General features: G+C 42.6%; 1 protein-coding gene across 1 annotated transcript; it reads left to right on the plus strand.

Annotated features, from left to right (window-relative positions):
- The first annotated feature begins 54 nt into the window (after positions 1-54).
- Positions 55-10,414, plus strand: LOC128459295 (dual specificity mitogen-activated protein kinase kinase 6). The gene is made up of 12 exons (XM_053444423.1): positions 55-392; positions 4,256-4,325; positions 4,892-4,940; positions 5,025-5,138; positions 5,397-5,516; positions 5,610-5,726; positions 6,432-6,483; positions 6,596-6,723; positions 7,177-7,254; positions 7,707-7,846; positions 8,124-8,169; positions 8,433-10,414. Exons 1-12 carry the CDS (start codon positions 374-376, stop codon positions 8,508-8,510), a joined length of 1,011 nt encoding a protein of 336 aa, XP_053300398.1. The 5' UTR covers positions 55-373; the 3' UTR covers positions 8,511-10,414.
- Positions 10,415-15,825: the final 5,411 nt, after the last annotated feature.

A 15,825-nucleotide genomic window follows, 5' to 3' on the forward strand; every position in this document is an offset into this window, starting at 1 on the left:
TACGTCATCACGTTGCTTGACTCTTCAGCTGTCAGACTTTGGCCACCCGAAAAAAAAAAAAAAAGAAGTCCAGGTCTTGTTAGCAAAGTTAACTCGAAGTGTCCGAGCCGCGGAGACTCGATTTAAACTCGTGCATTGATCTGCCGATCGAGCTTTGGACGCGCGAGCCGCAGATCGAAGCGCTGCGCGTGCACAGTGACGAAACATCGGGTTTTTAATCGCTGCTAGTTTTTCTTTTTCTTTTTTTTTTCTTTTTTGTGTGTGCACGGCAAGCCAGCGATCCTGAGCGGGTGGAAGGGTAGATGCAGGGAGGGAGTAAAAAAAAGGCAAAAGTCTTTGTGCTTCCCTTCCCCCTCATCACAGCAAAGGGGAAATGTCTCTGTCCAAAGGAGGTGAGTGCTTTTTGTTTGGTTTCATCTTCACCCCCCACCACCACCATCACACACACTTCTTTTCAAAACTGTATTTTACCAAAAAATAAACAAACATGGAAGTAGTTCTGCTCGCTATGTTTAAAAAAATGTAACCTCGCCAGGTGGAAGGCTTGCATGTGTGTGAGCTGGGGGGGGAGAAGAAGTAAAAGAAGTAGAAGCTAGCTAGCGTGTGTCCCCGCCGCTCAGCCCCTTCACATCCCCGTGTCTCAGAGGTGGAAGCTAGCGATAGCATGTCTTTTTAACGGTTAATATATCTGAAGCTAAGGGCTACACTCGCACCGCGTCGTTTTCAAACGGTGGCTAGCTAACTTAGTTTGCGGGCTAATGACGGGAGTGTTGCCGGGGCTGTGATTCCCTACCGAGTCGTCCCGGAGCTGGAAGTGACCGCGCACACGGGAGTTTGTCCCCCCGGGTGGAAGCGACGCAGGGTCCACAGGTGTTTGTGTTTCTCGGCCTCATGACTCATCGATCGCGGCGGGTTCTGTTCAGGTTTGACCGAACTTATCAGCTTCAGTGTACAAATGGGAACTCATACAAACACGCACAAGCATCTGCACAGATAAAAAAAAAGAAGCAAACTTCCCCTTTTCCTTGTGGTGTTTTTATTTTGTAATACCAAGGAACCAGGGCGCCATCACACACTTGGCTTCCGCCTGTCAGTCAGCGAGTGGGTGTTTTGTAATTACTGAATAAAACACACACCTTGGAAAAGTCATGGTCCTTCCTCTGCGTCACTCACGTACACACACACACACACACACGCACACACACAGACACGTCCCCCTAACCCTAACCCTTTGACGACCCTCATTTACATAATGCATTTTCCCCAAGCCCTTACCATAATCTTAACCATCACAACTAAATGCCTAACCTAACCCCAATTCTAACCCTGACCCTAAAACCAAGTCTTGACCCTCAAGCAGTCCATTGACTTGGTGAAGACCACCCAAAAATGTCCTCACAATGATAGGATTGAACCAAAATTGGCCCTCACAACTGTAGATGGACATGCACACACACACACACACACACCTCCAACATGATGGCGATGATGTCAATTTACATTTCACGTTCACCGCTGCTGCTGTTACACAATCATACTAGCGTTACCATGGTCGGGAGTACACACGGCTTCCTCAGAGCGCTGTGCAGATTGGCTGTGCTGCAGCTCAGGCACTCGCAGCCTTTGGCCTACCGTGGCATGTTTTGACTTGCAGCACCAATACCTGGTGCAGCCTCTCTCCTGTTTGTTGACAGCTCGCTGGCTGCAAGCAGACGCTCCATAGCTGCTGCACAGGTTCTGACGCCGCTGATATTGAAGTTGTGTGCATATGCGAGGCAAGCCCGAGATGTTTCCGTGGAAGTGCCTTTTTGTATTTGTCTGTTAATGGTTAGAGTGGTTGCAAGTTAGTTGCAGCGCTGCTCATTGTATTGCCGAGGCATGTTCGGAGATTGGGTTCTCCCTCACAGAGCTGATAGGGTAGCGGGGAAGATTATCTGTGCATGAGTCATTGTGTCTGTATAAGGACCCACACTCTGAGCTCCCGAGCTTCCTGATGGTGACTTGCCACACAGCTATTGGCACTTTGATCCAATGCACAATCCAGAAATTCTTGTTCCCATTACGTACATGCACTACTGCACCGTGGGTACTTTCCACTGAACATCTTTGGTTTTCTATGTATGACTGCATTTCCTGTTAAAGTGCACCAGTTCACTGCTAACACGGCAGCAAAAACTATTAATCTGATGAAGACGCCATAATCAGAATAGTGAATTGCTCAGGAGAGGGCTGTTGAGTGGAGCTGGCCTCGGCTGGCCTGAACAGGGACAGTGAGCTCCAAACGGGCCAAGTGAAGTGACATCATATTTCCCAAAGGGTCCTGACAGTTGTTGTGTTTTCAGCGGATGGGTCCAGTCTGACTGGCCATGAGTCATATCCCACCCCACAGCCATGGCTACAGGGTCACTGCACACACCACCCACTGGCTCCCCGAACAGGACTGCTTCCTGAGAGGGCCAAACACTTAGACGTTAGATATAATGGACAATCTGCAGTTTATTTTCTGCAGGAGAAAAGGATTGTTAAATATGTCAACTTGAGTAAACCCAATTTATGTCATGTGTGGGATGCTTTTCAACTGCACCACCGTGTTTGTGCTCTTCATTTGTCTTGTTGCATGAACAAAACATTTTCCTGTGATGGCTTTGAGTGCTCAATGGTCATTTACTTTATCCCACGATGAGGAACTGCAAACAATTTTTTTTTGATACAGCATGTGTGACTAAATCACACTTCAATCTCTACCAAGCGGAACTATCATAGTTTGTCCAGACACCGTAGGCCTATTTTAGGGCTGCAACACAAAATGGATCTGTCAGATGTTTTCAGTGGTCGGCCATGGAATCTAAAAACTTCACTTCCCTTCCAGCTTCATCTAGCTGAGGAGGGGTTTGCCCAATCATACTTCCTCCAGACTGGAGCTGTGTGAGTCACTCATTCATAAATACAGGCCCACAGAAAGAGTGACAGTTTATTTATTTTTTACTTTTGCTAGGTTTATCTGTGCATTTAGCCAATTTTTCTGAACTGGAGTAGAATCATTAAACTTCTTGCTTTGATCCTTGTTTGCAGCAAGAACAGAAGATAACCAGTGGGGACCATATTGTTTTTCATCATATAATCCCAGTGAACATCTGACCAAGTCCTAGCACACGCAGATAAAGGTCAAGAAAAGTGTTTTATGTTTTTCCTGTTGACCTTGCAACACGAGCAAACATGCTGAACACAAATGTTCATGTCAGGGAGGGTTGGGCTGTTTTTTCCCCTGTTATTGCTCGTAAGCCCGGTAGCTGTGTCATTCTGGCAGAGACTCCCGGCCCCTGATGGGAAGTCCCGAAGGCTGCTGGTAAACTGTGTTTATGAATGGACTGCTGTCACTGACTTAACAAAGAAATGTCCTGGAGCTGCACAGTTTACAGCAGAATTGTAGAATATGTGAGGGCTGCTAATCTGAGAAAAAACAGGAAAACATATTGATAAATGAATTTCCAGCTTAAAGGGGAGAGATTATGAAAATTCCACTATTGTAGTGCTTCTACACGTTAATTTGGGTCCCAAAAGCTGCGCCAGCTCAAGCTCCCACTGCTCCCACTGCGGGGGTGCGCTGGGGAGCTTGGGCTCTCGCAGCCAGGCTCACCGGTGGGAGGGGGGCGGGGCACTCAAAACAGGTCAATCTGAGGAGGGCTGTTTTAGACAGGGTAAAAAGGTGCTGTTTTAAATGATCCTTGTGGTATTTTGACCAAAATATGTTACAGACATTTCATTAAGACCCCAAGGAACCATATCAACTGTGGTAAAATGGGCATAATATGTCCCCTTTAAAGTAAAAAAAAATATGTGACAGGAAAAAGCCCCCCACCGAAGCATTTGAGTCATCATACTGATGTTGATAAGTCACTCAGTCCACCTCCTCTGTGTTGCTGGGCCTCAGCTTTGAGTACACCTAATCTCCAGTGAGATAACAGATCATTTGGTGTGGTTTGTGTCAGTGGAAACTCCAAATTGACTGCAAGCTTGAAAACACTCCTTACTACGAGAATAGAAAACAATATATCAATAGGCCAATATGGACACTTAGTTGGCACTGATTGTTCTGATTCAGAAGCCTTTGTTTTTAATTCGGACTAATGTTGCATATGGACTATGTAGATGTGGAGTTAATTTGCCTCGGTCAGACAAAACACTGCAAATTATACTCGCTTGTTGTAGCTTTACTGATTGGGTCTGAGATTGTTATGGTGTTCTTGTATTTAAGGGAAGAAGAAGAACCCTGGGCTGAAGCTTGCCAAAGAAGTGTTTGCGCAGCCCCCACCAGCAGCACCAGCGTAAGCCTCCTTTTTTTTTTTTTACAATGGCAGCCATACCATCCTTAGAGAGTTGCAAAATTAGGGTCTCACTGACGCACTGGTTGGGTCAATTTATAAGCTTATATTAGGTAATCACAGAAACAGCAGTGGTGGTGTTTATATCAGACTGTAAGGAAGAATAAAAAGATGTACATAAAAAAATGTCATATTTTATCAAATATCTTTCCACCACTCCACTATCATATGGGCTTTATGGTCCTTCTTTACATTTCGTTAATAGAGATTAACACATTTTAAACATACCAGGTCACAATTACATGAGGTACATATTAACACTTTATCAAAAACTTTTATAGCATTCATTTAATTTTGAGGATGCAGCACTGTCTCGCCCTCCATTTTATAACTCCTCTTTCAGATGTACAGCTGCATGGATTCAAAGAGAGTGACACCCTGCCAATAATTGATTTATATTCCACTAATAAACATGCACATATTCTCTCAGCATATGAATATTCCATTAGGGTTGAATTATTGTGTGCCTTTTTCACAGGTAGTTTAATTGTTTTGCCGTCTCTCTGCAGGGCCCCTCGAGATCTTGACTCTAAAGCTTGCGTCACAATTGGAGATCAGGTAAAGCTGGCTCTCATTGCCTACTCTATTTTTTGGCCGAGCTGAATCCATCCTTTAATGTAATGTATGCCTCCTCCTGTGCAGAACTTCGTGGTGAAGGCAGATGACTTGGAGCAGATTTCGGAGCTGGGAAGGGGAGCGTATGGTGTGGTGGACAAGATGAAACATGTGCCCAGTGGTGTTATCATGGCTGTCAAGGTAGGGTGCTAGGCTGCCACTCAGGTTACCTGATTTGGCATCTGTGTACATGCACCATGCTTTTTATAAATGGAAGCCTCACAGATTTATTCAAGATATGTGCTCATCCTGTAAATATTCCGCTCAGATCAGTTAGATCTGTGACATGTTATATTAAGAGAGGGGTGCAGGGCTATAGGGTTATACACTGGACACCATTTGATTCAAGCTACATGTGCCTGTGATGACACAGCCCATCTATGATGTTTGTGTTACCAGAGAATTCGTGCCACAGTCAACAGTCTGGAGCAGAAGAGACTCCTGATGGACCTGGACATTTCTATGAGGACAGTTGACTGCTTCTTCACTGTGACCTTCTATGGCGCCCTCTTCAGAGAGGTGAGGACAATATTTTTATATAAATCAATTGACTGCTGTGACACCCTGTCTTAATCTTGTTTCTTCAATTTTGGCACTTTTTTTTGTATCCAGGGGGATGTGTGGATCTGTATGGAGCTAATGGACACGTCTCTGGACAAGTTCTATAAGAATGTTATTGAGAAAGGCAAAACCATCCCCGAGGACATCTTGGGAAAGATCACAGTAGCAGTACGTACTGTCCCTAAGATATCCAGTGTGTTAACATGATTTATAAAGTAAAGGTCTTCAACCTTTTTCTGGAGTCTTGTTCTCTCTGAGAAGTACAAGATGTATGGGTTATCTGTAGTTAGTCATTTATTGGCGAACAACACCCAGGTGCAGTGAATTTCTAGGGTCTTGTTGTCACAGTCAGGTTGCCAGGCAACCTGTAATATAGTCTGGATGAAGTCCTGGGTTTATAAAAAAACTATGATTCGCAAAGAAAGTGTCACATCACGTGATTACCACTAAAAGCAAAAACACATTAGTGTTCGTATACAGATTACATATTAAACATTTAAGGATTTTTCGTATGTAATTCTCAGAAAGAAAACAATTATTAACCCTTATAGTTCCCCAAATCTACAACCATCTCTTGTAAATATTATCATAACTAATATTTAAAATATTAAGGCACGATTCTTCTTTGCATTTTTAATATAGACAATCACTTTTTTTACTGCAGGTTTGTTGTTAAACAGAAATTAATTTGACTCCAGGAAATCCACAACACCAAACCCAACCAACAATAGACCACAGATAATTAATTTATGTTAATGTGTATGTAAACGCTCATTGGTTTCACTGAGATACCATCTGTGGCATCAGTTCATGTGATCATCTTTTCAGCGGAGTTCAGTCTTTTTCCTGAAATGTTCTTCTACTACTCCACAGATTGTCAAGGCATTAGAGCATCTGCACAATAACCTGTCAGTGATACACAGAGGTGAGCAGTTCAAATCGTCAGTGGTTACTTTTTTCAGGTCTCCCGCTGATGCTTCTCCTAGTTTCCTTTCTTCTCGCTCTCTCATGATCCTCCCAACATTGTCTCTTTCCAGATGTGAAACCCTCCAATGTCCTCATCAACACGCAGGGCCAAGTTAAAATGTGCGACTTTGGCATCAGTGGTCACCTGGTGGACTCCGTGGCCAAAACACTGGACGCAGGCTGCAAGCCCTACATGGCGGTGAGTTGGGACTTGGGGAAATCAGGGAGCGGATTTCCGGTACCGGCATGCTGAGATTTAAGGAAAGGATTTTTTTAGAAATGTATGGCAGGATTGGAACGCTCATTGAGGCCTGACCAATGTTGATCATCAGCTGGAGTAAAGCCAAAAGTCCACAGGCCAGTAGCTGTGATCGTTTTGAGATCTGGATCCCAGACTAATGTTTATCAGGCTTCCACTGACATCTTGTCTGGAACGCACGATCACAAAACCCCAAAATATATTGGGACTGACAAATTTCTTTTCACCAAAGTATTCTCCTCTTTACGTGGCTTTTAATTCTTGACTAGATTTAATTCAAGGTAGAGAGTAACCGTGATTTTTAGAATTTTAATTCCTTTTTTGTATTTTAATATTTTACTTATTTATAGCTATTATCGATGTTGTTGGTATTTATCTATATTTCCATTTCAGCCCGAGCGGATCAATCCTGACCTCAACCAGAAAGGCTACAGTGTCAAATCAGATGTATGGAGTCTTGGTATCACTATGGTGAGTAGTGATGGATTGTTGTCATTCTTTTAGTTAGTGCAGTTTTCAGGGAATTAATTTACTACAGATTGTAGTAATGTTATTGCTGCTCACCTCAAGACTATAACTGCTCTTTAATCTGATTTAAACAATTTCTTCTATAAAATTAAGGCTTCAAAGTGAGTTCACTGTGTTACTATCATATATTACATTTTGTTTCCTCCTAAATGTACATAATTATATGACAATTGTATGACCAAAGATGGTTGCAAGAAGTATAAATATACAAACCTAATTAAGCTACACATAAAAAGGGTAAGAGTAAATACTTCTCTAAAATGTCTACAATGGTTTGAGTTGCAGTAAACATTTATCATGATAGTAAATACAGTATTCTCAAAACATGCCATCACGAAATTCAAGATCCTACATGTATGATTGCCGTTAAAGCACCTTCCTCCTGTCTCTCCTAGATTGAGCTGGCTATTTTGAAATTCCCCTACGACTCATGGGGCACCCCGTTCCAGCAACTCAAACAGGTGGTAGACGAGCCATCTCCACAGCTGCCTGCTGACCGCTTCTCCCCAGACTTTGTAGATTTCATCTCCCAGTGGTAAGTGAGCCTCACGCTCGATGACTATGGTCAATGATGTGTTGCATTTTCATCTTGCCTTTGAAAAAGAAAATGCAAAAGTAGCTGTGATGACCAGCAGGGGTCAGTGTCTGCTCTGTTTTTACTGACAGAAGTGGCTAAAGTACAGTAGAGCTGCAGTTTAGCTTCAGATGATGTCCAATGTCTTTATCAATTTCTAATCCCTTTTTTATATCAAGCTATGATGTATTTAAATGCTCTTTTTCTCTCTCTTGAATTAATCTTTTTGTTTTTACAGCTTAAGAAAGAAGCCAAATGAGAGACCAGCTTATACAGAATTAATGGTTTGTGTTTTTTCTTATTTTAATTTCATTTTCAACACCAACAGGTTTGATTATAAATGATGGCGCTTTTCACCATTAATCTCCCTGTTGTAATGGTCAGTGTGGCCAGGTTCTTGCTTTTGCCCACAAGAGGCCAGTCTTGCCCACCTAACCCACCAACACTTAGATGATGTTTCACAAGTAAATAACAGCACAGGTTTCTTTTAAAACATTGTTTCTCAAGAGCATGCTTCTAACTCCGTTCTTTCCTCCTTTTGATGCAGCAACATCCATTTCTCACCCTTCATGACGCCAAAGAGACAGATGTGGCCAGTTTTGTCAAGGTCATCCTGGACGACTGATGGGCCAGGATGCCCCCCCCCCCCCCCCTCCCCCAGGCTCCACCCCATCAGGGTAGGCGGGACCTCTCAACAAACGAACCAATGGCCTATACTTATTTTAAACCTCACTGGAATGACCGACTCACATGCACCTACACACAGCAGGCGGGTGGGGATGGGGGCGACCCAAAGACTGACAGAAGCCCAGAAGCACTGGAGTGGGAGGGTGGCGGTAACATGAACGTATACGGTCAACTGGAGAGGTTCAATTCCCTCCTCCACGCCTCCCTTGTGCGCAGTTATCCAACATGCGAAATATGAACCGAACCTGATTTATTGGTTTTGTCTTGTTTTTTCTTTTTTCTTTTCCTTTCTCTTTTCAGAATGAACAGAACCAGACATTATCTTGTCAAATAATGTATGAAAAATTTGAATTTCATCTGCAAAACCAACAGTTAATGTGTATGTTGTTGCATATTGAAAGCTATATTTGCATATGCGTTTGTATGTTTTCTCATTACACAGAGTTTTGATACTGTATATCGTTGACAAGTGTGAATTTTACCAGACTCTAAGGCCTTATTTGATGACCCAGTTCTGCCCTGAGGCGATTGGTCAGTGTACAGGGCTGCAGTTGCCATGGGCCGGGCCGTCGGAGGCTCCATGGCGGCGACAAAACGTAAGAAATGTCGAAGGTCACATTCTGGGCAAGAGGAGTTGCAAATCATTCCTAGATGGCTTGGCGGTGCGAGGCAGGAATGTAAAGCATCTCATAGAATCAGTGAATCCTGGGTGTAACCCTCCATGGAGTGACCCCTCAGTACTCTTCTTCTTTCTTGGGTATTAAAGAGCAGGCTCCGTCGTTACTGCCTGGAAGTATCTGGGGGTTGCCTAATCAAGCTCACGGCTTTAGCCTATGTCTTCGTGCCATTTTCCTATTACTTAGAATTTTTTCCTCTTTTTTTTTTTGGACTCGTTCTGGCCTTCGTTTTTATTTTATTTCTGCAACATTTACACTTATTAATCCTTTTGCTTACATATCTCATTTCTGGAATCTGCATAGTCTTTACATATGAGGCACTTAACGTTTTCCTTTTTTTTTTCCAGAGACCTTAATATGCCTTACACATTCAGTATGGTAGGGAAATAATTTATGCGTTGTAGATGTAAATACTATCCTTTTTTCTTCTTTTTTTTCATGTAACATGGCACTGTCCCAATCCTGGCAGTGTAGATGAATGGTTGGTAGTAGTTAGTTTTAATCCAGCTTGAGGCGTGTTCACGAACACACATGACTGTCGTGCGCCTGCTTTGGACAGACGTCGCTGTTTGGCTCCACAGGTTTCTGTGCCCCCATTCTCAAGGAGACGACCCCCCCTTCACCTGAGCAGGTCACACTCTCCTCGAGTGCTCTCTTTTCAGTTCAATAGGGGGCGGCCCTTATCTCCCCTGTCAGACCATGCTATGCAGAGCCCCCTGGACTCAACAAGAAGCCCTTATCCCCACTCCAAGTGTTCAGAGACTGTGATGATGATGGTGATGATAGTAATGATAATTGCTGTGCCTCTGCGCATGCCAGAACTCAATGCCTCTCTGGTTTACACTGTAGGGCGACCTTTATCAAAAGTCAGTGAGTTAGGAGTATTTATGATTGTGAATAATAAGGGAAAGTAAGCAACACCACAAAGAAGCTGCTGTTTTTTTTTCAATACAATTTTTCTTTTGTTGCTTCTTTTGTTGGTTGGCCTTTGGATGGCCGTTCCCTTGGTGTGTAAAAGTGAGTTTTTACGCTGATCACAATGAGAACGGAACACTTGCTCTACCTCTTACTCCTTCACTCTATTTGTCACCTTTTTATTGGGTGGGAATGACAAACTTGAACTATGGGAAAAACAAAAAATAAATAAAGGCTTTATTGTTCAGTATGTCTGTTTTTATAGTATTCTTGTCATGATTTCTTCAGGATCAGCAGTTTAATAGTTTGTGTGGTAAATTCATGTTGGATATGCTGTTAATAGTCTCTGTCAAATGCATGGTTAACTCCTTTATTCTAATCCTTTTTCGTAAAACTACAGTTCCTAACTTTTAGGAATTTACTCTCGAGAATTTAATATTAAATCAAATTCATGATTGATTTGAAAGAGTTGGTATAAACTATTTGACTTGAGCTGGAGTTCCACGGGCAAGACAGAAGGTGTTGAGGAATTGTGTACTTGCATGGTCGGTTTTGGTCTTATAATACTTTATTCCACTAACGGACCCACTTACATACCTATTCCTGCAATCCTACTGTAATCAAGATGAGACACTGGATCTGGTGGATGCAGCTGATAAAAAAAACACCTCTTTGGTTTTCCACCCACAGCAGCCTCCCACTCTCACCTGTCAGTTAGACTGTTTTCCATCCTCCCACATGTGATACTGTAAAGACGCTATTATGTAATGAAAGACTAATTGAAGCAAGAGATGGAAATGGTACCCAGAGCTATACTGGAACTTGAACTCACCTGCCAAGAAAGTAAAACCTTCAGCTTCTGCAGTTATGCGTCTGAATTGTGGTCAGGACAAATTGTTGCACATAAGGATCTACAACAGTCAAACGTCACAGTTTTAAGTGCAGCTCATTTCCAGATTCAATTAGCACAATTAATGTTTGAAGTGCATCTGTTGCCAGCAATAATCCAGTTTCTATGTGTGTAAACACCCTTATGTAAGTGCACAGAAGTGGACGCACACTGTTTGACAGGTCGTGATTCTTCTGGATGTGTGATGAATGGAGAGAAGAGGCTCATTTTGATGGCACTTTCTGAGTGCTTTTTTTATGCCATGAACAACAGACCACTCCGCTCCGAGTGTGTCAGTCAAAGGACCAAGATGACTTCATGCCAGGATGGGAAAACTCAATGCCAGCAGACTGCAGGCAGTGGTCCAGGGCTGTGCGGCAGTGGGCAGCCAAACTAAAGACACACTTCTTTTTTTTTTTAGGAGAGAACTCCTTTGATGAGGACTTACATAACGCCACTCAAAACATTGTCATGTGAGGAGAAAGTAGCCAGCATCAAGTTGAATCACTGTCCTGGCTCAGTTCAGTGTGGACTGTGATGCAGAAGAGTTTCACCACTACTTAGAACTGCAGATGGTCGTTATAGGAATGCAGCGGCGTGGCAATGAAAGTGAGTGGTCGCACGACCATGCTTGTTATGTACGAAATGAATTATACGAATGATGGAGAATGCCTAACGACATATACTATTCAAATACTTTATTGCTTAGTTATTGGAGTTTACATATAAAACAAATAAGCTCATCAAATATATATATTTATTACTTTCACAACATGATCATTGGACGATTTCTGCATTATGTTGAAGTATTTCTTTACTTAGATAAGGCAACATTCAGGAGAACAAAAATGTACCAATTTATTTTTTAGTTTAGATAATTAAAGTAAAACACTGAAGTACACAAAAATCGAAGCCCCTAACCTTAGTTTAAATTTTTTGAAAAATCAAATGTATATGTACACATGCATTCATAGAGTACACACACACAGCATAATAAAAAAAAGGAAAAGTAAGAATCTAACCCGTACTCTTCAAACTTAGTTGTTGACTATATATCCTGATAAATTATTGTGAAAAATTGTATTTATTGATAATCAATTGTCCCAAGATGGCAGCGAATAACCAGCAGGACAGCTGCTTTCCATTCTTCTACCATACTACATGTAGTAAGGATGGATGGATGGACTTAAAAGATCCCCAACAGGGAAATTCCTGTGTAGCAACAGCAACGTATCACACTATACACGATATAAATATATAAGGACAAAACTGTACAAAAATAAAGAATCTAGTCTTTGTCGAAAACTGATTAAATTGAGGCCTATTTTTGCCCAGAGAAGTAAAGTTTGGGAACTCTGTTTGCTATTGCCCCATGGGACTGTTACAGATGGACAGAAGAGGACCAGACAAGACATGATAAGTACGTCCACTCCATTTTAGAAATGATCTTCATCGTAAGCCAGATCTCACGATCTCCTGACCTGCCTACGTCCTGGAGATGGAAATCCATTGGCTGTGGTTTGCACACCACCCAGCAACTCATTAGAGTGCCACACACACACACACACACACACACACACACACACACACACAATGTTCTATACAATCGTCCTGCTGACAACTGCTTTGGACTAATTATAATAATTATGCATCGTGAATATTTAAAATGGACAAATGGGAGTTGTGGGTAAACTCGGGACATCTGAACCCCCCCCGTGTCCCTCTTGTCTCTGTGCCTTGCCAATGAGAACGTGGCCGTCACCGTGCCCTTAGAAGGCAGATGTACAAGCAGCAGATGGCGGAGTTTGAAGTTTGCAGGACACAGGGTGATTTGCGATGGGACGTTAGAATGGGGTTCCTTTTTCCGTGGGCAAGAGAGTCTTTATGAAACTGAATCTTCTGAGGCCGCGGGCTGACGCTGCACAATCTAATGCAACACACTGTACTGTTGATGGGCTCCTGTTGCACCGGGAGTCTCGGTTTGAGAGGGGCAGAAGGAGGGGTAGTGGGTGTTGAAGGGGGCTCTTAAAGACACGTCCCTCTGAGTAGCCTTCAGTATCCTCCTTACAGTTGAAGTTTCAGGGTTTCTCATCTCTACAAATTCACAAATAATAAAATAAACAAAAATGCTACGTCTGACTTCTTTTCAGGGTGCACGTCTTTTAGCAGCCGTTCTATCTTTTCTGATTAAAATGCGTAAGGTTTTCTTTTTCAAATACACCCACATTGTGGTGGCTCATCAATGATTTAATGAAAGAACAGAAGTTAAGAAATAGATATATAAGGCAACTTATCCAAAAATATCCTTTACTCAATATCACAAACTATCACAGTACTGCTAAATCCATTGTAGAAGATCCTCCCTAAATGTACTGGAAGTATTAAAGTACATTCACCATGAGGCCAAACAATGGGTCTGTCATTGTTATGTTATTACACAACATGCCTTTGAATTATTATTTATTTATTCAAACATGTTTACCAGAACTGAAGCACGTGCAACTTAAAATAAATGGAGGAGTTTGTCTTCTCAACAACTGCTCATCACAAAGACCTGGCTGTTTTGTTCTGTAAGTAGTGACTACACTTGATTCAAAACTGCTTCTGGTAACTACAGCTGCCAAATAAATCTATTAATAAAGCCCAACATTTCTATAATTAAGTACAAAACAAGAGTAAGTTGAGTTTCCACCGGAGTACAAAAAAGTGTATCGATCCCCCTGTGTGATCTGGGTCATTACATGGAGAGAAGGGTTCAGATAAGTTCTGCAACATAAAGAGCATGTTCAAAACTGATGTTGATGTTATAATGCCAATGCTAGTGTCTAACCTCAAGTGTACTTGTGCCATGTTTGATGTAAACTTCCTCCCTTCTGTCCGAAGCCTCGAGGGGAGTTCTGTGCTCTCGGGATTCAAAGGATTGGGTGACAAAGCGGACGCTAGGCCATGAATATATCTCCTGCAGAATGGAAAATGTCTCAGAGGGACTCATACAGGATGACGCAATTACATAATTATGCTTTCGTGAGATCTCTGGGAATAAAAAAAAAAGGGCCAGCAGCTCTGTTGTATTTTTCAGCTTCTCAGACGTCTGAACCCAGTTGGAAAGGAGTTATGATACAGCTCTTACTGATACCAGGGCACGGCGCTGGGTCTTGATTGTTTGATTATTTGAGGCTTTGAATAGAAACATGAAAGGGCATCGTGGATCACGAGTGGCACCCCCTGCGAGAGAAAGATTTCTGAACCTTGGTTGACTGATCGTTCGTTTGCCTGAAGTATATTCTAGTACACACCCTCACAATCCAGTTGAAAAAGTTTGCTGGATTGTGCTGAAACCAGTGAAATCGCTGTGTGGCGGTTAGTTCTTTTCTTTTGTTGAAGCTGATACATGGACAGATTTGATAGTTGAGCCCGGATTAAAGCTTGACGTAATCGAACCTTGTCCATCACAGTGACACACAAAAGAGAAGCCTAAGTTAGCCGTGATTTTTTTTACGAGCAGGTTGATATGTCTGTGTGTGTGTGCGTGTGAGAGAAAGAGGAAACCACCATCATAAATTGCAGATGACAGCATATTTAATCAAAGGTGAGTGATGTGCGCTCTCTCCAAGGTGCCAACTTCCTGCCGACGCCATGTTTAGTCAAGCGATCTACTGCCAACCACTCGGCGGGGAAAAAATACACAGCATGAAGTCTCCACATTCACTATGAAACACGAGCGGAGGCTGTATTTGTCAGTGATAGTCCGTAGAATCGCTTCTGTGAATAAGTCCAGTTTCCACGTTCACAAGATGCTGGCCGGCCGTACACACAGGGAGGGAGGGCGTGTGTTGTTTACTGCGTGATTCGGAACATTTGGACTATTTTAAAACTCGGGACGGCCAAACAAGTTGAAATGTAATATCTCTGCATTCGCTGCTGTAGGAAGAAGACGTAGCATGGGACGGACGGGTGGAGCAGCTGCAGCGAGGCGGGGCACCCTCTCCTGCCTCGCCCTGTCAAATCACAGCTGTCTCCATCTGGTCAAATGAACTCGCGTCAAGTTGTTTTTGTTCACACACACGCTGGGATTTTATTCATGATTCCACAGGGTTTCGTTCTCTCTAAACTGAACTAGACCTTCTTTTTTTTTTCTCTCTGTCCTGACATCTCCCTTTCGCATGATTACATAAATGTGCTTCCGTGTGTTTCCATTGATGACCTCCAGCATTACTGACCAGCATCTATTGATCCACCAGTTATGTTGTGGTAGGCAGCCGAGCAAATGAGCAGAGACACACTGCACTCGAGTACTACTCAAACTACTAGAATATTCCTGAACAACATGAATGGATACTCAATATTGGTTGGAGCCTCCGGTCTAATACTGTGACTGCGGTCACCTCAGGATGATTTTGACAACTGCTGGTCTCCAGATGAGAAGCAGTTCCATCATTAGTTCAATGTTATTATAATTTTTTTTAAATAATTTTTCACTAGCTTGTGTAATGCTATCATTCAGCATGTCTTCCTGCAGTTTACTTTTCTTGTTCCAAGCAGCATCACCTTTAGCAGCACAGAAATTGAAGACATTGTGATTTTCATGTTGAGAAAAGCTCAAGGCTCACAGCTGCCATTTTGACATGAAATAGTCATTTAGGCTCTGCATCGTAGACTGTATATAAAGATGGAAGATGCATCTCCACTTCCTCCCACTACTCAGAAATGAAACCAAAATATTCGAACACTGACGTCATGGACAGAGTTAGAGTCTGTGCATTAGCAAGCAG

The sequence above is a fragment of the Pleuronectes platessa genome, chromosome 16 (assembly GCF_947347685.1).
Source record: "Pleuronectes platessa chromosome 16, fPlePla1.1, whole genome shotgun sequence".
In the NCBI taxonomy this organism is placed as follows: Eukaryota; Metazoa; Chordata; class Actinopteri; order Pleuronectiformes; family Pleuronectidae; genus Pleuronectes; species Pleuronectes platessa.

Excerpts from the sequence above, each read along its gene's own strand:
- LOC128459295 (XM_053444423.1), top strand. Across the intron at positions 5,517-5,609 it reads ATGGCGCCCTCTTCAGAGAG|GGGGATGTGTGGATCTGTAT; the intron begins GTGAGGACAATA and ends TTTTGTATCCAG. Across the intron at positions 6,484-6,595 it reads CCTGTCAGTGATACACAGAG|ATGTGAAACCCTCCAATGTC; the intron begins GTGAGCAGTTCA and ends GTCTCTTTCCAG.